The sequence below is a fragment of the Pelecanus crispus genome, chromosome 7 (genome assembly GCF_030463565.1).
Source record: "Pelecanus crispus isolate bPelCri1 chromosome 7, bPelCri1.pri, whole genome shotgun sequence".
In the NCBI taxonomy this organism is placed as follows: domain Eukaryota; kingdom Metazoa; phylum Chordata; class Aves; order Pelecaniformes; family Pelecanidae; genus Pelecanus; species Pelecanus crispus.
In genome coordinates, this window is record NC_134649.1 from 4,433,768 (window position 1) to 4,460,014 (window position 26,247).

A 26,247-nucleotide genomic window follows, 5' to 3' on the forward strand; every position below is an offset into this window, starting at 1 on the left:
AGTGACAATACAAGTGATATTTTTTTGAGGTTAAATTTATTCCTTCAGTCAAAATCAGGGACATGTTTTAATAGTAACATCTAGTTTTATGAGACTATTCTTTTCTATATTTGTGGAACTAGCGTAACTTTTCTTTTAATTTGTTTTTCACGCGTCGTCTTTGAGTTCCCTTTAAAAATCCCAGTGCAAAGCTTGGGGAATGGGTATTCCATAGAAGAGAGAGATTAAATAAGAGGAATTTTCACCACAAGACGTCCAATACAATTAATCTAGAAAGTCTGCATCTTCATTTAAAAACTGCAGAAAGCAGAGTCCAACAGTGCATCTTCCACTGAAGATCAACATTATTTATGTTGCCTAGTCTGTATAAGCTGAAAAGGGAAATATATTTTCCAATAAAATCTTCCAGGCTGAAAATATAAAACAGTTTGCTTGAATCCAAATGTATATTGCTTAGTCTCTACAGGAAAGTAAAGACGTATTAAGTCATATGTCAGCTGAGTTGAATTATTGATGTTGAATTGAACATGTTGAACTCAGAGATTCATCAACTTTATGGTATTATTTGTTAGAAAAGTACCCCCTTCTATCTATTTGGACTGACTTTTTATTATCTCTCTTGTTTATTATCTCTTTTATTTGAGTCAGTGGTTGCTGACCTGACTAATAGCTTTCATCTTTGTACTGCAAGCTGTTTCCATATGTGCAGGTGCTGTGGAATTTATTGTCTTTACGTTGAAAAATCAAGATCTAGTCAATATGTTTGTAGATATTTAAATGAAAATATTCTTAAGGTAGAATTAAGGTATAAGATTTAGGACGCTCTGATTTTAATGTAAGCTACATTTAAGAGTCAGGAAATTCTGACTAAAGCATAAAAATAAATATTTGAAAATCCAAAAATCTGAATTTCACCAAATGAGAAAAAACATAATTAAAATTCCAGAATCAACTGTGAATTGCCTTTATATATCTGTATCTGGCAGAAGAAATCCAGTTAACTGTGTGGACATAAATTACGCTTAACCTAAAAGGCCCAAATGTATATCCCTGAGCCCTGCTCTCTTCATGAGAGAGACCTGGCTTTCCCTGTGTTTATGGCAACCAAGAGGCTGCCCGTGGGCTCAGTGATTATGCAGAACCATGCAGTTGTAATCCGTATATGAAGAAAATGGAAGAAATTCTGTCTTCTGTGGCACCTATTAATTACAACAGCGTATTCCTGTGTAAGCGCATGACCCGGTTTATCTGAGGTGCAGGGTCATTCTTGGGGTCAGTCTATGAGGAGTTGCCCGACGGTCTCTGTTATCTGGAGAATGGACAGACTAAGCTGTGATACACCAAGTCAGCTGGGATTATGCCAGAAAAGTTAAAAAGTCGTACTCCCAAATAGGTGCTGTTATAATGGTATGAATGTGCTCAGGGTGATGTAGCCTTTGGATCCTATGGCGACTGTCACTCTCTCTGTACAGAGTCATAGAATGGTGTGGGTTGGAAGGGACCTTTAAAGATCATCTAGTCCGACCCCCTTGCCGTGGGCTGGGACATCTGTCACGATACCAGGTTGCTTGAAGTCCCGTCCAACCTGACCTTGAGCGCTTCCAGTGATGGGGCATCCACAACTTCTGTGGTATCCTGTTCCAGTGCCTCACTGCCCTCATCGTAAAAAATGTCTTCCTTATGTCCAACCTAAATCTACCCTTTTTGCAGTTTAAAGCCATTGCCCCTTGTCCTAATATATAGTATATTAGCATGTGTGATGATGTGGATTCTGACTGGTACTATCAGGGCAGAAGCTGGCATTCATGTTGTGATTTATGTGTCATAACTGCAGCATTTTCGGTGGAAAAGTTACAGTGCTGGAGTCTGCAGATAATGTTTAAAATGTGGGCTAGAATCGAGATTTATCAAACATGTTCAAACATCCTGGCATTTAAAGATGTAGAAATCTAGATTCAAGTCTTCTAATTACACTTTAAAAGACGTATTATTTTTTTTTAATTATGTAGCATATAGAACTAAGAAATATCACTTGAAACAGTGTAACTGCCCTTTGACTGTGACCTTTGTATGTATTAGTAAGTCAGAATCTTTCTAGAGTTAGTGCATATCTGCAGCTGATCTTTTTGTTTTATGCAATAAGCAAAAAATAAGGGCATCGGTGTACCTGATAAGGTTCCTCCACGTCAAGCTCCCAATAAAGAAACAAATGATCTAGCAAAAGGCTTGGGATTTAGTCACTGCTTGTTATTTATTTATAAGTCTATTTTAATTAATGTTTCTGTTCAGGTACACAAATCTCTTAGGAGCTGGAATTGTTACGTTTTTACTCTCAGCTGATTTTAGTTTGGTGGCAGATCTTACTACACTGAAAATGAAGTAGTTCAGAGAGAGTTTGTCAGTAGATACAAAGGGCAGCTTCGGTTTTGATTCCTGCATGACTTTAACTGCAGCCAGTGCTGGCTTTAAACAAAGCGGGTGAAAAGTCACAAAGTCCGGGGCAGCAGACTCCTGGGAATGGCAAGGCGTCTGCAGTAAAGCAGAGCTACAGCTATGCTGGCTGCATCTTCCCTGCCCGTGTCCCAGAGCGCCCAGCTGGCCGCTGCTGCCGCGACAGGGATCAGGTACGTCAGCCTGCCGCAGCTCGTGGGAACGGGGAAGCTGTTCAGCAGCCTGTGCTACCGCTTTCCTAGCGGCAGCAGGAGGAGTGAGCTCAGCTTCCAGGATTAACTGGGTTTAGTCTTGTCCAGGCAGGGGCAAAATGGAAATCTCCTTATGCGTCTGAGAAACCTTGAGTCAGTGTTGATCCCACCAGATGAGTTAGGCCTAGTACATCTCCCACCCCCGACACGGACACAGTCATACCAGTGAGAAAGAGCTTGAGCTGATATGGACTGATCTTGCCTACTTTTGCTTGCGGTAAGGCACAGCAAACCTGCATCATCCTCTCTTTTCTTCCGCTGGTTAGCTGAAAAAGCAAACAAACATTGCCCTACCACTGTACTCCCAAACTGACACCATGGATTTGTAAAGTAGACACTACCCTATGGTCTTCATAATGCCAACTGAAGTTACTGCATGCCTCTTAAAAAGTATGTGCCTTTGTCAGGGAGAACCAGGGAGAAGCTGGATTGGAAGATCATTCATGAAAAAAATGTTGTTGCAACTGAACTTCACTGCAGAAACATCTTCTGCTCAGATGTCTCTCAGCCAGATTCTCTTTCTTTTTCTCTGTGCTGCCTCAGTGGCTATTTCTGTTTCGGAGCATGTCATTATAGCAGCTTACATTCTGAGACCTCGACTTGACAATCTGCAGTAAGCCACACCGACCCGACCCGTGCGTTTGCTAACAAGTGCCCTTCCCCTTCTGAGAAAGCAGAAGGCATGTTGCTAAGGCTTCCTCGCTGTTTATAGGATCAATCCACGTTGCTACAATATATTTTTGCCTTTTGTTATACTGCTTTGCACTGCCTTTCCCTCTGCTCTTACATTTTCCACTTCAACTGCTGCGTAGCAGATAACAAAGCCACGCATTGCGACCTCAATGTGCACAGGGACAAAGATGCCGTGTGCCCAGTAAAGGGGAGCAGGAGAGAAGGGTGGTGTCTGCCCGGTCCCGCTTCTCCAGCAGCCAGCTTCAGATGGTATCACCAGCACGCTGTGGAAACCCACCCTTCCATCTGTCAGCCAACACATCCGTGTCCTTCTCCTGGTGCTGTCATCAGCTGTAGCAGAGTGCAGCGCCAAGAGCGTGTCAAGAGTGATTTCTGAGTGCTTTATTGAGAGACAAACTTGCACAATTAGGAGTAAATTCGCTGTTAGTTTAGATGGAGATTTGACTATTTGTTTTTCTGCTTACAAGAGGCTGGGAAGTGGCCTATGAAGTTCGCTCATCTCTTAATTTCAAGAAGTCCTTTTCCTTGGTGAAGTATCTTGGAAGGTCCTTTACTGTTCATGTGGTAAGATGTGGTGCTAGTGACTTGAATGATACATGTTCTAACAGCAGCAAAATGCAAGAAGACCAAACTACCTTAACAAATACAGTTCATTTAACTAAAAGAGGCAGACTGAGCAGCAGGTGGAAGGGTTAAACAAAAGGAAAAAAGATTATAAAAGTTTGCGGCTTTGGCTTCACTACAAATGGCTCTCTTGCAGACTTTATAGCATTAGTGTTGCTTCTCATAAACCTTGAAACCATTCATCCATTTAGAAAGCTTAAATTGGTTAGTCATCCAGAACATAAAATACACACATCCATTTTGTCTGTTACCCTAAACCATCTGAAATATAATAAATGCAGTTGATGCCATTAAACTAAAGCATTGAGTATTAATGATGGCCTCCGTTCTGGTATTTACAGTTTGCCAGCTCTTGTGTTTCTGATAGTATATTCATCTGTTGTTGCTCAGGGACAGTAAGAGCAGAGTCTTTGAGTTGGAAAACACAACTATAATATATGATGTGAGGGGCTCAGAGAAAACATCTTGGTATAAAAGCAGGGAAAATCCTAGAAATGTTACATTTTTTGTTATTCTTAGAAGGTCAAAGTTAAGAGGCACAAACTTCACTTACAATATCTTAATATATTTATAATGGTCTGTTAAACAGTTTGCAAAGACAGGTTTGTTTGGTTTTCTAGTTACAGATGAAGCTATTGCTATTCACAGTTCTATTCTGTCACTTAAACAAGCCAGACAAAAATGGCCAGATTCTTCTAAAGCAAGAATTGTAGAGGCAGTTGGTTAGGAAGCAGGTTCATGATTAAAAATATAATCAAAATTTTTTCTTGATAAACACCAGGATTTCAGAAGTAGTACTCTTTCCCAGAATTAAGCAAATTTGCAATGGTTGCTTCAGAATACGAAGAAATTTAATTCCTGCTGCTTCGAAATACACAAGACGTTCTCTCAAATGCAGGTATTTCCAGTGTGCTGGAAAAAACATTTACATGTTTTTTAATTACTACATATAGTGCCTTTAATCAGAGCATCCAGCCTGACAGCATTAAAACTGGGAAGCAAATCCTATCCGAGTTTCCATTCCATGCTGGAAATGCCTGCTCATTCCTACAGGAAACAGGAATTGATGTCACGTATCGGCTATCATTCAAAGCAAAGCAGACTGCCAGCTACTCTTAAGCATATGCTTGAGTACCAGCAACTTCTGTGGACCGCAATGAGGTACTCAAAATGAAATACGCGCTCACGAACTTTACTGACTCAAGTCTGTTCACCGTGAGCCCAAAAGCACTCTTGCCCCATCGCTGCCCACGTTTGCAGGCTCAGCCAGAGACTGCTCAGGAAGATGAGAGTGCTTCCAGTGACTCTAGCAGATTCTGCATCAGACACTGTACTTAGGTTTAGTTTGCATTTTTTTTTCTGAAACATGTCTGGTGGCAAAAAAGTAACAAGCCTCCTCCCACACCCTCAACATTTGTCTTTTACTGCAAATACAAATCACAAAACTAGCAGGAGCAGGAGAGGTGATCTGAAAGAAGCAGAACCTCATAAATTGTTTGTGTGGGAAAGGCTGTCTTTCCCTTTCTCTAACTGATGGCATGCCAAGTTTATTTTACAGTATTTACAGTAAGATTTGTTTGTTTTGATACCCTTTGTATGTTGTTAGGGAAAAAGGCAAAAGAAAATCTCCAGGAAGTTTATAGTTTCTGATGAGACAGAGTTCAGGCTTTAATTTTCTTTCTAGTCCTGTGCCTTTTACTAGAAGTGTAATATATAAAGGGATATGAGATTGCAGTTGGATGAGTTATTACTGAGCTGTCATTTATTTCCTCTGTATGAATTTGGTGCTTAAGAAAGACCGCAGACCAGCAGGTGAAGAAAGTGCAATTGTTAGTACATTCCGAGAGCAGATGCAGGATGGGCAGGAACAACGCTGGTTTCTCCTTTCTGCATCTCATCTCTGACCTTGGCACATCACTCCAGGAGCAGGAAGAACGTGCAGTCTCTGCCTGTTTAGTTGAGGTCCAGATAGCTGACAAGGAGAACAAATTTATCCACGATGGAGCCGTCCCGGTGTGGCTGTACAGGCAGCAGATTGTCTGCTCAGGGGCTAACGTGCACACAGCTCTGGAGGCAGCATACTCCGTTATGAAGAGAAGCCTCAGGTCTCCTCAGCAGACAGTCCTGCAGGCCAAACACCCCTGCGTTACAAAAAGACACCACGACACCGGCAGTCCTCGATACTTGAACATTGACGCCACCAACTATCTGGCTGTGAAATGTTGGGAGTTCCCATTAACAAACAAGATAGCCTGCTGCTAATGGGTAAATTGTCAGCCACAGTGTGAGGGCCCAGGTTTTGATCCCCAGCTATGGGGGAAACTCGTGGTTTTAAGTGAGAGGGGGTCTATTAAATCGTGAGATGCTGGAGAGGGAATGACTACTGCCCATCACTTCCAACACAAGAACTAGAGGGTATCAGGTGGTGTGAGGTCTACCAGGCACTCCCTTAACTGGAAGATACAACCAGTGGCAGCTGCTAATGACACAGGAAACTGCTGGAGGTGGGAAAAGTTTCTTAGGTACCTGCTTTGATCTCGTTTCTGTTCTCAGTCACCACTTAGGCAGAAGGAAGTGTTTACTTGACTTACAGCGTCTTTAACTACAGCCTGAGTCTGCAGAGCAGGTCATCAGTTGGCATGGAAAGTCCTTCTGGGGAGGCAGGTACTGCTCTTGTAGGCTCGTTGCACTGAAAGGGAAAGAGAGGTGTTTGGTTTTAATGCCAAAACCTCGATAGTTTGAACCAAACGTCTGAACACATTGTAGGGACTTGGGTTATGGTAGGAGTTGAGAAAGAAGAGGCTAATGGTATATTTTATGTGCCACGACAAATAGCACAGAATTGTCTTACCTATCCCTAACCTTTGCTGTGAAACACTGGGTAGACACAATGTCTTTTCTCTGTGTGGTGGAAACATTAATTAGCAAGTGCCATGTTTGACTGTCTGGGGATGAAGCATGATTGCCAGATGTCAGAAGCTGTTCCTATAGAGCTGGGAAGGGATTTTTGTAAGGGCAGACTGTCTCGCTGACCCCCTTTCATCCCTGCTAATGGAGCAGCCATCCCCTCGTCCCTGGCAATTCCCTTAGCAGGATGATATACCCAAGATGTATATGATAGCTGTATAGACGTGGCCTCCCCTTTGCAAATGTTGACGTGATGTATACACCATCAAGCAGGGAAGAATATTTTAGGGTCAGTAAGTCTCTTTAAGCAAAGTGAACACCAGGAGATGCTGGCACAAGTAGTCACTGTTTAGTTTACACCTGTCAGAAGCAGGCAGCCTCCCAACTCCTATGTTTAGGCGAGTGTATTCATCATATTTAGCTTTTATACAATATTCTTTTCATCTTCTCTGCACTTTACAATTGTTAATTAATCCCACAGCACCCAGGGATTACTAGTAACGCTTTACAAGGGAAAGCAGAAACAAGCAAGAAGAGGTCAAACGACTGGGCCAAGGTCACGGAAAAAATTTTGTCAAAAGAACATTAGGTTCTGCAAGATTAAAATGTCATTAACTGGTCTGTCCTTGGATGTCAGCCTCCATTTTGGGGGGGAGGGGGTGTTTCTGGGGGACAGTTTTGATATTGTTTAGGGTATTTAGAGCTCCCCTTTCATTTGTTCCCTTTAGCAGATTTTTTTTTTTTGCTGAGGCAAATGGAGGACAGAGGAGTTTTGTCTTCAGAGGATGATGGAGAATTTCCAAGAAGGAAGAATGTCTCATGTTCTGGAACTTTTATGCACCATCTTTTTATTTTGCAATTACAAATGGGGGCACCTGCCTAATGAAATTAATTGGTTATTTTTTCAAAGGCATTGCAAAGATCCAGGTACCCAGTTCACTTTAAAAAGAAAAGACTTGCTTGCCTGGCACCCGTAGGCGTTTTTGAAAGGTCTGCATGGATAATAGCAATCTGGTAACTTATCTGACAGTAAATACTGCAAGTATAGAATATGCTCACAGTGCTTTCTTCTCCCTAGGACTTGAAAGATGACCGGAGTGATGAAGAAGAGGAAGATTCTGTTACAGATAATGAAGAGGAGTCCACAAAGAATGGTAACAAGAATGGCTGCGGGTCAAGCAAACATCTCCTAAACATCAGTCACCGCTAGCCCCCTCCTGCCTCACCTCCTGTGGTGATTTCTGCTCTGTTTTTAACCCAACCTACAGGATAGAATTTAAGTCAAAAGGCTTATGAGAGACTGTGATTGATTTATTGTTGGCTACTGGACCTGGAAAAAAGCCCAGTTTAGAGGGGAGGGAAAAGTTGCATAACATGACAAAATGTGTTAGTGACCCACTTTCTGAATTGTTGCTAAGTGTTTGGAAAGACGTTTGGACACACTGACTGACGGTGCTCAACAAGGTGAAAGCTCAAGAGTGTGGGATTATTTAGTGTCCCATTGATTCTAATGTTGTTTTTCAATCTGATATAAAATATATTTCACCAAGCAGTTTAATTCACAGATGTTTTGTGGTCGGTAGGTAGTGTGAACTCCATTAGGAACCAGAATTACTCAGTGTGGGAAAACTTGGACAGTGGTGTACAGTGACTAGCATTTTAGTCTTTACTTTTCAGTTTAAATCCTCATCAAAATGGCTATTTTTGTGAGTTAGATTTCATTTCCTGGAGGCCAGTGGAAGCTAACGTGGAGGAAGTCAAATTACTTGCTTGTGGAGAGCTGGCTTCACTGCAGAAATACAGTCTTTCTCCGAAGTGTGCTGTATGATAGATAGTTCAAATATTGTGTCCTAAGATTTAGCTGTTAAGGAAGTCACTGTTGAAATAGCAAAGCTCAGCCCCGATTCTCCATTGAGCTCCAGGTTTCACAAATGTCTTTCATCTCAGTCATTTTGGCCCAGTATTAGAAGAGAAAGTGCAGTAGGGAGGGAAGATAGTGAATGAAAATCGGGTCTTGTCACAGGTTCTTTTGCACTTCTTTCTTGTCTCCAAAACTGCTGAACACCCCCTGCTCCTGACACATCTACAGCCCAGAAGATTAAAAATAAATCTCATCCATTCCCTTCTCATGAGCTTGTCTCACACAGCGGCATTGGGTAACTGTCTTCTCAGGAGCGAGTCTGCTAAATTCTGTGTTGTGGTTCCTGTGTGTTCACTGCATGCATCTGGTCATTGGGGGAGCGTGGGGCTAGCGAGGAATGTCACATCGTCAGTGCTGTGTATTCATTTAATATCAGGATCTGTATTTCCATCTCTGCTCTCTTTGAAAATCCGGAATCACATCGGCTAAAGCCCAACTTGGATGTGAGTATGTGACTTAGGCCACCTACCATTGTTTATGCTGTAAGAAGTGGAGGAACAGTGGATGATTTATCACCTTCTCTTACCAAAAGTGCCTCTATCCTAAGTTTGCACTTTTGTTCTAAGGCTAGTGCAGAGCGCAGCAGCATTTTTAGTCCCGGGGCTTTCCAAGGAGAGCCTGGGCCTTTTAAACAGGGTGGTACCAGTCTCATTTCCAGAGGCATTTAGCTCACAAGGTCATAAATGATTTGTGTCATAAGTTTTAGAGGTAAGAGGTTCTCTGTGTGGTTCTACAGTAGCTGAGATCATCTGGTGAACGAAATCCAGTAGCTTGATAGAGGCCAGGGGGACCACTGCTAAAACAGCCTCAGTGCAGAGCTTTTGGTTCGGAAAGGCTCTTTTCCCCTTCAGGCTGCTCAGGCAGGAACTTGGTGACCTATGGGAAGCACTGTATGACTGACTTGTTTTCTCAAGATTTCCTTGGCAAAGGGGGATGTAATTCAGTAACTGAAGCATTTGAAAGAAGGGGAAACGTTTGGGATCTCAGATACGAGGAAATAAGTGTTTTCTGTACAGTTACAAGAAACTGCAGGAGTACTTTGTTACAGAGGCTGGTAGTATGAAAATATCTAGATATGGTCTGTTGAACTAGGCTGTGTTTAATTTTTTACTTATATTTTGGACCACATAATACCCCAAATGTTTATGTTTTACCGCAAAGAGAATTACACTGAGAAAGGAGTATGGCCTACAGCTTCTGAGAAGGATGGGAAACATACAGCGGTGGGACAGGACTCCCGAACCCGTGGCTGTAGTTCAGTAGTGCTGCTCGGGCTGCGCAGGCAGAATTCCCTCAGTAGCTGTTGTATAGCAGTGTGTTTCCTTACATAGCTGTAGAGAATACCTTCGATACTGCAGTGTGGATTTATTGGAAGTCTAAGTACTTATTACATCATCTAAAGCAACTGGTGAGTTTGGCAGGGTCACAGTTGCTTATCGGGGCCCGTTTATTGCCTGCATGAAAAGAACTGGCCTTTCCTAACAAAATGTGGAAACCTGACGTCTTGTAGGCTTTACGCTCCCTTTGAGAGCAGTGGAGACAACGATGCTTTCTACAAGACATAACGGGGTTTTGGGAGATGGCCAGGGTATTATCATCTGATTTCGGTGCCAGAAAGCTTTCCTGCTATGACTAGAAAAGGAATTCAGGAAAGGAAACACGAAGAACGATGTTGTCACGGGAGCGAGCCTCTGAACAACTACTGAGTTTTAAACTGGAATTTATAGTCTCATTGAGGCCAAATCTTGCCCTTCCTACTCAGACAAGTCTCCCACTGAAGCCAATTAACTCTATTGGATTTTTGCCTAGGAAAAATTTTGGATTGCAGTTATCCAACCTAATTATAAGACCTGTTGCTTTAAATTGATGTGAAACTAGGGTCTTAAAGGAAGAGTAAAAGGTAGATAAATACATTCAATCATAAATTATTGAGGCAAATTTTGGGTGAGCACAGAAGAATATGGAAGAAAATAGCATCCTGAAAGTGAAGATTAAGTCTAAACACAGTAAACAACCAAATAACTACATCGCTTTGCAGTTAGGGGCGTGGAAGGAAGGCAGGCCATGGAAGGCCCTTCCAGGGGGTTACTGTCATGGCCAACCAAAGTGATGAGACCTAAACATTCTGAACGTAAACCACCAGGCACTGGGGATAAATACCCATAGCACAGAAAGAAGTGGGAACAGATCGTCACAGTGGGACTGGGCACGTGTCCTGTGTTAACATCAGATTTGTTATTCCTGAGCTACATGCATTCATTTTCTGCTTTTTACTGATAGAAACTCAGAAAGAAGAAGCTGAGGTCATGGGGAACACGATGCTAAACAAATTAATGTCATGGTGCTTCAAGATTTTCGGTCTATTCAAAGCCCTTAACATTTTTTTGAATGTTATCATGAAAAAAGTCTCAAAATGCAAGAGCAGAACAATTGTAGGCAATGTATATGAGCACAGATGACAGACTCTAATGCGTTATTTTGACCATTTCACAAAATGGGTCCTGGTTTAATGCTTGGACACTGTGCATCTGGTTTTGCTACGTCACTTTGACCATGCCAAAATATTTATGATAGAATTATAGAATGAAAACGAAATCTTAGTCCATTAAAATAAGCAGAAATTCTTCTGTTCCATTTAGTTCCTCTGAATTTTGTTCAGGTCCTCCTGTCCGTGTATACTGTGCTGCCTCTACTGGTGTACTACATAGATTTACCAATCTACTCTGGATTTGATTAGCAGATCTCCTTTACTCTACAGAACTCATTTTGTCCATTTGTATCATTCAGCATAATTATCTTTTTTTGTTCTTAATGCCACTGAATTTGTCTGGTCAGTTATGCTACACACTATAAATAAATATTTTTTAAAAATAGGTATCTATGTAAAGATTTCCTTGTTTTCCCCGCCTTGCAGCATCCTCTTCTCTGCTTTCCATTCCCTCACAGCTTTCCAATGAGGGCCCATTCAGGAACTAATTCCTTACTCTTCCAAGTTTTTCACTTGCTTGGAAAAGGCAGGATGACCCACCCTCTTCTTAAGAGGTAACAGTGATTTCTGTAAATTAAATTTTCTTCTTTTTTTTTTTTTTTTCCTGGACAATTCATGAATGGAGAGGAAGCAAAATTAATGGGTGCATCATCCATCATTTGTATTATTCGAGATTTATGCTTTGACTGAAGTACTTGAAAGTGGTCCTATGTACAGTAGGAACTACTCACTGTAGAATGCCAAACCATTTTTGTATCTTTACTCCGTTGTTTTTTATTGTGCGTATTAGGGCTGCTTGTGAAGTTATGTTTATTTGAGGAACGTTAGAATAATAGGCAAATACAGAGATAATTCCTATTTTCCTGGCAGTGCTTATGTTTGTACATAGTCTGAGGTGCTATTGCCCAGTTAGCTTGCTGTGGGATTACTACCTAAATATCTCATCATACGCACACTTGAGGCAACTCAGACATGGCTTTTAAGCTGGCAAAAGCAGGAAAGCTGTACAGAAAACAAGGGAGCTGTGCTGATTTGTGTCAGCTGAAAAGCTGTTCCGTATTTCTTCTTCTTTCCATTTCTGCCTCCCTAGTCGGGAAGATTACAGAGGTTCCAGCTAACCGTCTCTTCCCATGGGCAAACAAACAATAAGGGAAGGTGTTTCAGCCCAAATAATGAACTGCAGCAGAATACTTTGGTTTTATTATCTGAATTCATTTTTTTAAGCCTATGAGTAAGAATAAAGTACATGGAAAACAAATTGAACAGGGATATGTGAGTTTTGGCTACAAACAACTTGCAAACTGTGAAGGAAAAAAAAAAAAAATCTTGCTGATTTAGAAAGAAAAACACCATCTCCACAGGCACTTCCCCCAGCTGTGGGTTTGAAGAACAACAGATAACCAGTGGGCAGAAATGAAAGTCCATGCTGAGAGTAAGAACATAGCCCAGTTGTGAAAACGCCAAAGAGAGTTGGTTCGCTGGCTGTTAGCTGCCCGAGAGCTGGGGAGCCTTTCTGTATGGAGCAGCGAATGAGCCAAGAACGTACCTCGGAGCTGATTTCATCGGTCGTGTTCAAAATCACTGAAAACGTCCGTTCCCCTTCGCCAGTCAGCTTTATGGGCTCCCTCCTGCTCTGTCCATGCCATATGGAGCCAGGGTTTTGTTTCTTGCCTATAGAGTTTGAGCTTCGGCTGCCCAAGGTGTGGACCTTGAGGAGGATAAACGCCTCTGACTTGTGGAAGGTCACACAGGACATCTGTATTCCCACTGAGAGTGTGATTTCAGCTTACGAAATTTATGAAATCTACGTGATGCCCGTGCTTTAGAGACAAGAGAGTAACCGATGTGTGTCAGACAGCGAGGTGGCCCCGTGAGTGACCAGCATCATAGCGAGGGAGTTGACCTTTCCTGAGCACAGCTTTGTGAATATGGAGACGAAAAGCAGCAGAGGGCTTGGCCAACTCATCGGCCAACTCATCGCACAGGTTTTTCTTACAGACATACGTGTGAAAGACTCGTTTAAAGGCTGTTTTCTCCAGCTCTTTAGTGGGGAGCATCTTCTCTCACTCTGCGTATTTCTGTGTGATGCTACTTGGTTTACAGAAGTTGTCAGACAAGGTCAGAGCAGTCATCGCTCACTTCTGAGAGCAGCCAGTCCAAAAGCCTGAGAGGTGGATACCGGACCAGCAGCCCAGGGTAATCCCACTCCCACTCTGGTATGAGGCAGAGGTAGGTTCATGCTCTGAAACATGTTTTGGGGGAAGAAGGATGTTTCCATGAGCAGTTGCAGCTCTAGATGTTCTTGCCACTCGTGTACATCAACCAGCAGCTCTGTGCTGCAGGGGTTGGGCACACCTTGAGTGAGGAACCTAGTTTAACCTCAGGTTCATTTCTTTGAATTCCCATTGCCCAGCTCCTGTTTGCCATCCTGCCACTCAGTCACCTGCATTGCTGCTTAACCTCATCAGCAGAGGTTTCTCTGTGCCCCGTCTCTGCTTCAACCTGTAGTAGCAGCAGTGTTTGCATGTACTGCTAAGGTAGCACACTTGCCTACTGAAGGGTAAGCTACTTGGTATGCCACACACGAGAGGGGAAACTTCACAAAGTACTGGGACATAATGGGGGAGAGGGGAAATCATTGGCCAGAAAACTAGGAATCCTGCAGGAAAAAAATCGTTTCACTTTCTGTCCTGTCGTCCACGTGTATTAAGATCTTAAGCAGCAGAGAGGAGGTAAAGCCCCGACATTAATCCCTTGTCAAAGAATGGGTTCCCAATCGAGGAAATGGAGGTGATCAAAGCCATGTAATCTTCACCCGAGCTGACTACAGAGAACTTCAAGTAGGGCTCTGAGAGTTTATTTAACTGAAGTACCCTCTGGGGGATTACTTGAAGTTTCTAGCTTAATAGAAGACAAGGCTGAAAGCACAGGTCTAAGCTTCAACATACAACTCTGCAAATACAAAGTCATAACAACCCATGTAGGATAATGTTGTTGATGTTCCAATAGTCCGAAGATTTATGAAAATATCTTCTATTTACTCAGCTGGAAAAAGCCCTGTTCTTCTGCAGTTTTGTTACCCCATAAAGCTTTCAGAGGAGACCCCATAATCATTTCAAAGTCAGAAACATTAAGTGGAATAACAAGTATAAACCCTATCCGCAGTGACTTTGAAGTGCAAGAAGCATGTCCTTGTAGCCATAGAATATTACTCTACTGAGCTGGGGTGGGAAGAAACAGTTCCCAGGCAGTTGTTTCAGGTGGTGAAAAGTCCGTATTTTTCCTACCACAAAAGAAGCTGGTCTAAAAAAAGTTAGGGTTGAGCAGTGAAATAGGTGATTAAATTCCCACCGAAATTCGCAGGAGCTTTTCCCATGATGCTGGTGAGAACTGGATCCAGACCTCAAGCGACCAGATAAAATGATAAGGGCAGCACGGCACTGTGTTCTCCAGCCATCAGGAGCAGGGCACAGTCCCAGCGTTTCCTCCTCCTACAGCCCAGGGCAAAATCCTCCCTGGAAAATGAGATCTTCCGTCTGCAGGACACTCACCTGCACACAGTTCTGCCTTTGCCCACACTGGGCACATATCTCTTGAAAGACATCCCTGGGAGAGCAGTCCCACCCCTTTCAAGTCAGAAACTTCATTTTCAGCAAGCAGGCTGCCTCTTGTCTTCTGCGTTGTTCAAAATCTCAGCAAAGACTGAGTTGCTGATGCTAAATCCTGCCATCCAAGGCCAAATTTACCAGGAAGAGGCAAATGGCGAGCTGTGGTTATCACAACTGCCTCAGCGTGTGAGTGCGTCCGAGGGCTGCTGAGCCAGAGGAGAAGAGGGAGCAGAGAGAGAAATGGGAGCAAAATGGCTGGGGCAACACAGCAACAGTGTAAACACAGAACTGAAGTCACCAAGAATCACAAAGCAAAGCAGTAACAAGGCTAGGAAGAAAAGAAGCCCCGAGAGAATAAGGAGGAGGAAAAAGATGGTAGTTCAGCAATACTGGGGATCAGCCCTTTCCAAGCAGCAGAAGCCAGCTTTGCCTGGCCTCTGAGATGAACTCTGTAGCCAGGACAACTCCTTTTCCCTGAGCACCGGCGGCTTCAGATGGAGCGCAGCCGATGAGTTCCCAAGGCGGGAGCAAAGGCAGCGGGATCTGGGAAACACTCCTTTAGAAAGTTCCCAGTGTGTGAACGAGGGGACAGGGAGGGACTCGGCTGGGGCTGGGCCAGGGTAGCCACAAGTGGAGGCCAGCAGAGCTGCAGCTGTGGCAATGACCCTAGGGTTCCCCTCCAGTTGCTGGGCAAGCCTGACTCCCCCTTGAATCTCAGTGCTGGTTTTGTGCTTTTCCTGAGACTGAGACTCTCCGTGAGTCCTAGAAGAGCTCCTAGAAGATTTGTGTGCTTGCTTTCACCAACAAAGAGCAGAAGCAAGCTGCTAAAAGGTCTCTCTGGTGCTAGCACGTATGGGTAAGTTTCTTGGTTATGTCATGGGCTGCATACGGTGCAAGAGAAGTCCTACTATTTCAGGACAATCTGTGGGAAGAAGGAGCTAAACCTTACCAGGTTGTGCTAAATCTTACCAGGCTATGCAAATCCTACCTAGTTCCTCTGCTATTTTAAAGGAGGAATTATTCAGCAACCGAAGAATGCTTCATACATTTCCCTATTGCAAGGGACACTGAGGTCAGGTAGCAGTTATGCATTTGGAGCTTTTTTCCCCCTTTGAATCCTTTGGATCCTGCAGGGATGGCACTTGAGCAGAGAACAGGACACTGTAGCAACAGCCCCTTTTGCCTGAAGTGAGGACTGGCCTATAACCCATACTATACTGCAGGGCATGCACAGTGTTTATTGAACTTGGAAATTGCCCCCCTCAACCACTTTTGTGCTGCAGTTTTCCCTCCTGCACCACGTTGTGATTCTGCTCTGACATAAAATCCAAGCAAGAGGGAAGCTGAGGTACTTACCCCTTCCCCTGCCCTGGCACACATGGCCGACACGAGGGAAATTGTAAAGCAGCACCGATACCTCTCTACACTATAGATTGCAAACACAGCCGCTCCATCTCTGGTGGGCAACGTTTTTTTTTTTTTCCCCCTAACATTTAGGGACTTATCCAAAGCAAACATCAGAGCTTAGCTTGTGGGGTTAGTCCTGCATTGCCAGCAGCTCCAGAAGGCAGCAGAGCTGCCAGCCTGCAGTTGAGCATCCTCATCCTGGGCCATGGAAGGGCCATGCTGAATGTTAGTGAGAGGAAGACAAATTCCTGCTCTGCAACACAGTGTGGAGAACAGAGAAACCGCTAGGTTTCTCCATTTCACACGTCACAGAGGATTTTACTGCCTGCCGAGGGAATGGATGTTCCTCTGTCCTGTTGCATGATAGAACCATAGGTGCCAGTGCAGCAGGCACAGCCAGTCCTGCTGGTGGTCTCCGGGCCAAGGCAGCCGGCACCAGGCACGGAGGAAATGGTCAGGGTTAAGGACGTGGAATGGTCAATGGTTAAGGACACAGAGCTGTCGGAGCGGGTCCAGAGGAGGCCACAAAAATGATCTGAGGGCTGGAGCCCCTCTGCTCCGAGGCCAGGCTGGGGGGGCTGGGGGTGCTCAGCCTGGAGAGGAGGGGGCTGCGGGGAGACCTGAGTGCTGCCTTTCCGTGCTGAAAGGGGCCTATGGGAAGGGTGGGGGCAAGCTTTTTAGCAGAGCCTGTTGTGACAGGACAAGGAGTAATGGTTTTAAACTAAAGAAGAACAGATTTAGACTGGATATAAGGAAGAAATTTTTTACAGTGAGGGTGGTGAGGCACTGGCACAGGTTGCCCAGAGAGGCGGTGGAGGCCCCATCCCTGGAAACATCCCAGGCCAGGTTGGACGGGGCTCTGAGCACCCTGCTCTGGTTAAAGCTGTCCCTGTCACTGCAGGGTTGGGCTGGGTGGCCTCGAAAGGTCCCTTCCAACCCAAAGCATTCCATGGTTCTGTGATTCTATGAAATGTCTCACGTATGGCAAGTAAATGTCAGTTCTGGCTGACAGCTCCCTTCGCAAAGCCCAGAGCGGCAGTGCTGGTCTGTACCTGCTGCATGCAGCCATGAGAGAAGTCGAGTACCTATGGCATTAAAAAATCCGTGTTGGTTACCTGGTTATTGCTGCGAGGGCCCACGAGGTGGCAATAGCAGGACACCGCTCCTTGCTCCACACGGCTCCCGTGTAGCATTTGTCCATCATTTAGCCCTTTAAAACAAAGAGATTCTCTTGCAGATCGGGGTGCAAAAGTGTTTCTTGCAACTGGTAATTTCCACTCGGTCAGTCTCTAACTGTGAAATGAGTGTCTGGTACATCGCTAGTAAAAAAGCACTGCAGGTTTCACCGAGAGCGAGTGTTTGGGACCAGTCCAGAGGACCAGCGTGCCGGTGTCCGTGGGCTGGCATCGAGCTGGGAGTCACCAGTGGCCCTTTCCCCTCTCCTGCTGACTCCCCTGGTACCAGAGCTGTACCTGGTGTACCTGGGGTAAGGACTGGGGACGAAAGGGTGTTAAATCTTCTCTGACTGTTTTACTGCTCATGCTTTTTTGTATTGTCTACTTAAACCACGTATTTGTCAAGCCACAGAGTCTGCAGCTGCTTGTAAGTGAAGCCCCATTCTCACCTACATCTTTAATGTCTGTAATGAAAATAAGGATGATAAAACTCGCAGGGTAATGAGGGTTACACTGCCATCCCACCTTAGGAGACAGACCGTCTACCCCAGGCGTATGAGGTGCTCTGTCCTTTGCACCATTGCCAACAATAAAGCAAAGCTCTAAGGGTAGCAGGGTTTGGGCCAGGCTCAGCGTGTGCATGTGCAAGGGAGGGAGGGGTGGGCCGTAGAATCATAGAATCACAGAATCATGGAACGCTTTGGGTTGGAAGGGACCTTTCGAGCCCATCCAGCCCAACCCTGCAGTGACAGGGACAGCTTTAACCAGAGCAGGGTGCTCAGAGCCCCGTCCAACCTGGCCTGGGATGTTTCCAGGGATGGGGCCTCCACCGCCTCTCTGGGCAACCTGTGCCAGTGCCTCACCACCCTCACTGTAAAAAATTTCTTCCTTCCATACAGTCTAGACATCACTTCCCAAGCACAAAAGGAAATGGACACTGAGGAGCAGTTACATCTCAAACCTCTTAAATCCAACAGGAGCTGAGCACGATGGCCAGAGCAACCCAAGGATTTGGGAATGCTAAGAAGTGGCTTTGTGTAAGGAAAAAAACCCCTGTGAGCATGCACTGGGAGGGCATCCTGTCCCACGTACTAATGCCAGCGGTGTTCAGCCTGCCTGCCTGGTGCTCTTATCAAGGGAGGGTGGGAGCTCCCTGAGGACAGCCTGTCCCCAGAACACTGTCCATCACCATGATGCTGAGTAGGGCAACCAGAGAGAGGGGCAACGCCTGCACTCGTGGGCTGTGAACAGCCCGCCCTGCATCACCTGCCAACATCCCACCACCAAGAACTTTTACAAGGGCAGAAGGATGAATTAATTGGGTGCTGGCTGTGTGCTGGAAAAGACGAGGTGCAAGGCAAGCTGCCCAGTGAATGGGGGCTACATCCCCGTGACGGGTACGATGTGCAGGGGCGCAGACTGAGCTGTGGGGTTTGTGCTCCAAGAACGTTGCCCTAAAACACCTCCAAAACCACCACAGTGCACTGGCAGGAGGCACCAAGGAAAAGTGTTCCCTATAGAAAGCTGTTCGCAAACTTCTTTAATGCAAATAAGTAGCGGTTACTGCAGCCCCAGGTTGAAGCTCTCATTAAGCAGTGTTAAATGCTGGACAAACTGGGCTTTTTATAAATGCAGAGCAGAGAGACAAGCAATTAAGATCAAAACCTAGCAGTTCTAGGAGTTTTGCCCCAAGGACATCTCGGGGTCTAGCGGGGAGCACAGTGCATACATCTTCCCTTACTGCTGCTGTGGCTGGTTCCTGCCGGGAGGAAGTTTTGGGCTTGGGCTCCATGCAAGGTACCCTGAGGAGCCCAGTGGCTCCATAGCTATGCTAAACCCTGGCTGAAACAGCCCACCAAGCCACGCAAACGTGTGCTCCCATGCTCCCCTCAAGCATCAGCAGGAAAAAGGGATCTGTTGGTCTAAACAAGCTTCTTTAATCCCATTCGGCACAACCCTCGTGGTCAGGCTGCGCTCAGCTATGACTGTGTCGAGAGCTGGGAACTGATTTGCTTTGATAATGGGATGAAGTGTTTCCTTGAGCTCTCTCCATGCATGGGGATGAAGTGTTTCCTTGAGCTCTCTCCACGCATGGCTGTGGATGAGCAGGAGGCACTCGGAAGCTGTAGGCTGTGGGTGGCTGCCTCCGTGGTTCCCATCTGACCGCAGCTCTTCTCTCGGTCTCTCTCTCAGAGCCAGGAGGCAGCTGGACTTGACTTGACTCTCCCAGCAGAGATGGAAGCTTCGAGGTTGCCTGTCTGGCGCTCGCTGTGCGTGGGCTTTGCCGCGGGCTGGTACCCAGCTGTTGGCGCAGTTTCCTCCCTCGCAGCTTGCAGACGGTGCCGGTGGGACTCCTTACTGCCAGCAGGTTAACTGAAACGCATCTCCTCTCATTCCTTGTGGGTGTCCAGCCCAGAAAGCCTGAAAGCAGGCAGTTATAAGAGTCCTAGAGTGACGCTAATATTTTGCTTTTATGAACAAATACTTGCAACCGAGCCAAAGTCAATTGCCAGCTCTGTTGGGAGAGGGGATCTAGCATCAGCGGAGGATCCCGATTCTGTTCTTGGTTCCCTGTACGACCTTGCAAATAATGACAAGATTGGCCCCAAATGGACCGGGATGAGGTATTGGTGGCTGGTGTTGATTAAAGAGCAGGATGTGTTTCAGACTCCAGAAGGGTTGCTCCCTCCAGACCTCGCACTGGCCCTCCGTCTGGCCCCTTCTTACCTAGTGACTCCGAGCAGACTTTGCTGACGTGGGCAGTCGGGTTTCTTTGCTGGCTGTGGAGGAAAAGGCAGCCCTTGCTGTCACTTAGAAGAGTGTGACTTGCACAAACTCTATCAAAGTGCACGGCATTACAGACGTGGCAGTGCAACGGTCGCAGCACATCCTGTCTGCCCTGCTCCTTTCTCCTCTGAGAACAAAGATGCTTTTGCTGCTTCAGGTCAGCTCAAGAGCCCAAAATGTGGGGCTCTTTCCCCAAGCAGGTGCTCCAGGTGACCCCTAGACTAGACAACTAACACAGATACGCAACACCAGTTGACCAAACGTCCCAGTTTGCATCTCCAGGCTGCGGAGCTTGTACTAAAGGCCGTGGGACAGCACGTGCTGGAGGCTGAGTTCCCACAGCTCCCTCCTTGCTGGGGGTGTTTGTCCTCCTGGGACAGTGCTGGGGAATTTGCTGACTCAATGGGGGTGATGGGGAGGGAGTGTGAAGACTGAGTGGCCCAGAGGCGGGGAACTGCAGAGCAGCCAAGTCTGGGGAGAAGGCTAGCAAAACTGTATGGTTCATTTTTAAAAGCTCCAGGCAGTCAGAGGTTTTGGGCTGTGAACTCTGCACTGCTTCTGATGGTGGCGTTACAGTAATGCTTCTGCACAGCTCTGCATCCAAAATGGGAGCAACCAAGAAAATTTGCATAAACTTGGGTAAAGGATTGGTCCTGTGGGGAAAAGGAACTCTGAATGCTGTTGCATTGTTGATCCTGTCACTGCTCATGGATAAAAGGTTTTTGATTGACGAATTTGTGTAAAAATTAGTTCAAATGGTTTAACAAAGCTTTGAGGGTAGCTTGGGGGTGGCTTGAATAAGATGCAAAAGAAGGAGGCTTAGACAACAGAAGCCCAGAGCAACGATAACCCAAGCACGTGGGCTTGGGGCTGTTTCACCTCCACAAGAGAATAGAGGTGTTTTACGGGCTCGGGCTGGGGGGCCGGGGGGCCTGGGGACACAGCCCTTCCTCAGCTCTGTGCCACCATCCAGTGGTGGTTGTGCGCGGAGGACAGCCCTTTCCACCTTGGCGCGTCCCCCCACGCACGGCCCTGCAGCTCCAGTGGGCCGTGAGGAGGGGGTGCCCCAGCCCTGCCGTGCCTGGATGTGGGCCCCGCTCGCCGGGGCTGGGAACGTGCCTTGCTGGCTGGAGGAGGGCAGGCTCCTGTGCCGTGACCCACCTCGGAGACCCCGCCACAGCGCTTGACGAGGGCCCCTGACCCCCGGTAATCCCTGCTCGTGGGGATATTGAGTTTTCTGTTTGCTTTGCAAGTGTAATTGGCCAAGACGCTGTGAAGGGAGGAGAGAGTGCTCAAGGGAGAGGTGTTAAAGAAACAGGAAAACATTATTAAGAGTGTTTTAAGTCGGCAGTTTCCCTTATTAGTACTTTCATGACGGAAAGAAGCTGCTTTAGGTCTGTGCAGTTGCACTGGGACACCACGTCCAGGCCCCGGTAGACATCCACGTGGAAGGCTGTGCTGTCTCGTGCATCCCCTCGGCATCGCCGCTATCTCTCTTCCAAGCCATGCACCGTCTTCTTGGCTTACAAATCTCCTCTGGCTTCTTGTGCCCTGCTGCAAGGAATATGCAGAGAAGGAGGGGCCTTATATGAAATATTTGGTTTGGGGGGTGATCCTCATCCAAGGCAGGTGTTGGATACCAAGGGAGATGTTTGAGAGGAGAAGGGGAACACCAGGAGAAGGGGAACACCAGATATGGGCTATGACCAGCTGAAGGACAGTGCCAGGGAAAGGGAGGTGGTGCCTGCATGAAGGGCCCTGCTTTTATCAAGCGTTCAGAAAAATCTGCCTCCACACCAAAAAAAGAAATCAACAGCATTGTTTTTTGGGAAAGGATTATTTTAAACAATCCTATGGTTGGGAACCTCTTCATTTGCTCCTGGGCAATAAGCCTCTAGGCTTCTCGCAGCTCACATTTCCCAGCCTGTCATGAGGTCAAACATGGAGTGATGGAGTTAAATGAGAAATCAGCCTCATGATTGCAGGAGCCAAGGCCTGGAGAGGAAAAACCCAAACAAACCATAAAACAGAACAAAAGAAAGTGCCAGCTATTCCCAGGTTCCTGATAACATCATCAGAGGTGGCAACACTGGACTTCATAAAAAGCCTCGCTGAACTTTAGGGTCAGCCTCAAACAACGACAGCTCTTTCCTTTGTCCATTTGTTCCCGCATGCCTGGGGAGTGACGTGCAACTGATTATTATTGCCCGGGTGATGGCTATCTATGCGCAGCTCTCATACCAAACAGGCCCTGGACGAGCCTTGTCTGGGTTTAAAAATCCCAGCGCGGTCTGGATGTGGGGGTACACTTCCATTTCCGATCCCTCTACACAAAGTGCTGTCTGCACTGGAGGGAGTGGATTCTCCCAGCACCTGCAGCTCAATTGGGAGCACGTTCTTTTATATTCCTGGCTTTTCTCACCCACAGTGGCATCCGTGCGATGTCATTTTCTGCTCCCGACAGTGTTGCACCCTGATCCCTCCAAACATCTGCACCAAGGCAGTGAGATACCCTGGGAGGTTTTGTGCAGACACGAGCGGCACCAGTGCGGGGATGTAGCCAGATCTCCACTCTCATGGGGGCAGATGTGAAGCAACCTGGAATTTCAGGAGTCCATTCCTCACCCCCTATCCCACAGAGGTATTTTTCTCCTTTTTTCTCTGTATTCCATGGAAATAGGATGTTTTTCCCCATCACAGCTGGGTGAAGCTGTGAGGCCCCTGGAGATGGGCAGAGGGGAAGCGTTTGGAGGGAAGATCTCCAGGGAAAACCTCATGCAATGCACTCGCTGTTTGTGAGACAGATGAATCTCACCCAAAGCAAACTCCCTCTGGCAAAAGGGAACCCTTGTCAGCCCGTGAATAAAGCTTCCTGCAAGGGGAAAGAAAGGGATAGGTCTCCTGCCATGGATTTACCTTAACTGAAGCAGGCTGTGTGCTCCCATGAGGACACGGGTGCCGGCGGCTCGGCTCTGTCCCTGGACACCTCCAGTGTCCCAGTCGCTTTTCTTTCTGCTCCTTATCCCCAGGAGCTCAGGAACGGGCTGTCCATTTTCAGCCAGACTTGACAGTGATGTCCCAGAGGGAGTTTTCTCTCGCAGGCTCGGGAGAATTCAGGCTGCTGGAAGGAAAAAACCTCATCAGTGCCTCTGCTGAGGGCTGCCTCAGCGGTACTAGGCACTGGAGACTCCACATAGAATCACAGAATCATTGAGGTTGGAAAAGACCTTTAAGATCATCGAGTCCAACCGTAAGAAGCGAGTCCAACATGAAGCAGCGCAGCCTTAAACACCCTCTAGCCAGGGAAGAAGCTTTAATCGAAGCTCTGGCTCACTGCGAAAAACCAATCTGTAGGAAACCCACCGCTGGCACCGACAGAACTACTTGTATTTATTTGGTTGATGGTTTTAAATGACGAAAGAGCTTTTCATGGTCCCTACTTGTCATTAAACCATCTCTGGCTTCTTTGCGGGGGCATTTGCATGGGTAACAGCGGCACCCACCGGGTCGGCGCCCAACCAGCCTGGCCAAAGTCTGCGGCGTTGGGGCGGGTGCAGCCTGCAGCCGGGGAGGAAATCCCCGCTGCCCGAAGACCGCGGCGAGGCGAGGAGCTGCCGGGAGAGCGGGGAAGGCATCCGAGTGTCCCGGGCAGGAGAGCATCACCTGGCAGGTTGGGACTGCCCGCTTAGGACCAGGATGGGAAGGGTTTGGAGAGGGGTGGCTGGAGAGGAGGGAGAAAGCTGAGTAATGGCCAAGTTAACCCTTCGCACGCTGGCATTTTCCAGGCAGCGAGCCAAATGACTGCTCGGGAAGATGTATATAACACATGTCTGCAGTCTCCAAAGGGTTATTAACTGTACAATAATGGCCATGAAACTTGGCTTCCTCAACCTACGTTTAAAATTGCAAAAAAATAAAACACGCGTTTCAGAGGGGGAGAGGGCTTGTTTCCTAGAAACTGCGGGGCCAAATCCGCTCTGTGATTGTGAGAGGAGGAGAAACACCCCCCTGCTCCCCCCGGGCTGGGGGCAGGGGAGAAATGCAATCACCACAACAGGACCGCAGCCCCCTCCTGCCACACGCGTTATCCTTATCGGTAACAATTTCAAGACATTTCTGAAAAGCCCGTGGTGTTAAATTAATAAAGCAAGCCTGTGTCTCACTGGACCTTTGGGATTTGGATTCAATAAAAACACTGCTGCTCCTAAGACAGTTTCCTCTGTTGTGTGGGTACCTCTGCGGGGGGCTTGTCCCTTGCTCCTGGCTCCAGCCCTTGCCAACACCAAGGCCTGCCAGCGATGTTGCCCCTGTTGCGGGGCGTTGCAGCCCCTTGGGCCCCTGCCCAGACGCTCTGCAACTCCGCGATGCTCAGCAGGGACCAGCCCTACCCCAATGCAGTCTGTGCCAGCCAGCCCAGCCACGCAGCGAGTCCTTCCGTGCAGTAAGTTACAGACTTCTCTTTATTAGCGCCCGTCTTCCCCCCCACTATTAAATTTGTTCTTTCCCTGTATTGTTATTATTTTTTTGGCAGAGGACTTTGGAAGGTGGGAGCAAGGCTCTACTAAAAAGTTAAGCAAATCTGAGCCCCCTCGTCAAACCCTTTTGAAGGAAGAGATGAGGCACCAGCTTCGGTCCCTTAGCCAATGAAGACGGCTGGTGGTCTGGGTTTAAACATGACTGTTCGGGGCTCAGGCCAGATTTGGCAGCTCACAAATCAAACTGCCTCCCGGTTCTCAGGAGTGGAGGATTGCCACGGGTGGAAGAGCTGTGGGAGAGCTGCTGCCCAGAGCCGCTGTGCCAGCCGGGGCCCTGGCCTCGGAGGGAGGCACTGAAATTGTTGGTTCACGACAGGTCAGGAGAGAAATTCAGGCTCTGAGGTTTTGTTTAAACCGTGTTACATTACACTATTGACATACAGCAAGGCAGTCCCAAGCTGAGTTTTTGTCTCACTTGAATGGGTTCTGAGCCAGTCCTTTTGCTTTGCTGACTTGCTGCTTGTTAGAGAGCAGGCTGAGCCTTGAAAGAGACAGGAGAACACAGAGCTATTAAATCTCACCTGATCTCACGTTAAGAAAGCGAATTTGAGCCATGGGTCTCGGCTTTGCTCAGATTGTGTCTGCTGGGAGCTGGGTGCAGGTCCTCAGTTTTGCTCCTGTTGCTGACCGCTGGTTACGTCCTCCAAGTGTCACCGCACTGGAGAGACAAGGAGCTTCCCCGAGTCCGCAGTAGGAGGTGGGATGTCTGCGTGCACTCATGCCCATATGGTGCTGCAGAGGCTCTGTGTGGGGTAGAATCATAGAATCACAGAATGCTTTGGGCTGGAAGGGACCTTTAGAGCTCATCCAGCCCAACCCCCTGCAGTGACAGGGACAGCTTTAACCAGAGCAGGGTGCTCAGAGCCCCATCCAACCTGGCCTGGAATGTTTCTAGGGATGGGGCCTCCACCGCCTCTCTGGGCAACCCCTTCCAGTGCTTCACCAAGCAAGGGTAGGTGTTGCCAAGGTGCTATGCCAGCCTGCCGTGTGCCGCAGTGTGTCCCTCGATGCCCGGGAAGAGCAGAGCCGGCGGGGTGAAGGGCTGGAGGCAGCTCTAGGATTCCAGCTCTCAAACAGCCTCTCGACTTGCCACAGGAGCAGATCTCAAAGAGGACATGGTTCTTGATGTCTGTCCAATGCCTGAAAGAGAGAAAATGGTGTTAACCCACTCATCTCTCTTACCGGTCCTTTTCCTAGATTCAAACGGCCCTTTCCTCAGCACTACCCCAGTTGCCTGCCCTCGCAGGGATGAGCATCCAAATCTAATTCCCCTTGCTTGTGACTCAGAGCCATTACCACTGTCAGTACAACTCTGGACAATTCTTGTGTAAGTGCTGCACTGCGATCTGCCAGAGTCATTCACACTCTTTTATGGGTCTTCCTTTGAATTCTTCTACAAT

The 26,247-nt window shown here is 47.0% G+C and overlaps 1 protein-coding gene across 1 annotated transcript in view; it reads left to right on the forward strand.

Moving 5' to 3' along the window:
- CERS3 (ceramide synthase 3) overlaps nucleotides 1–8,136 on the forward strand; it is a 48,455-nt gene extending 40,319 nt beyond the window's left edge. Inside the window, exon 11 of the mRNA XM_075714137.1 lies at nucleotides 8,005–8,136. Within this exon, the coding sequence (XP_075570252.1) occupies nucleotides 8,005–8,136 (132 nt within the window). The remainder of the gene's footprint in view (nucleotides 1–8,004) is intronic.
- Nucleotides 8,137–26,247: the final 18,111 nt, after the last annotated feature.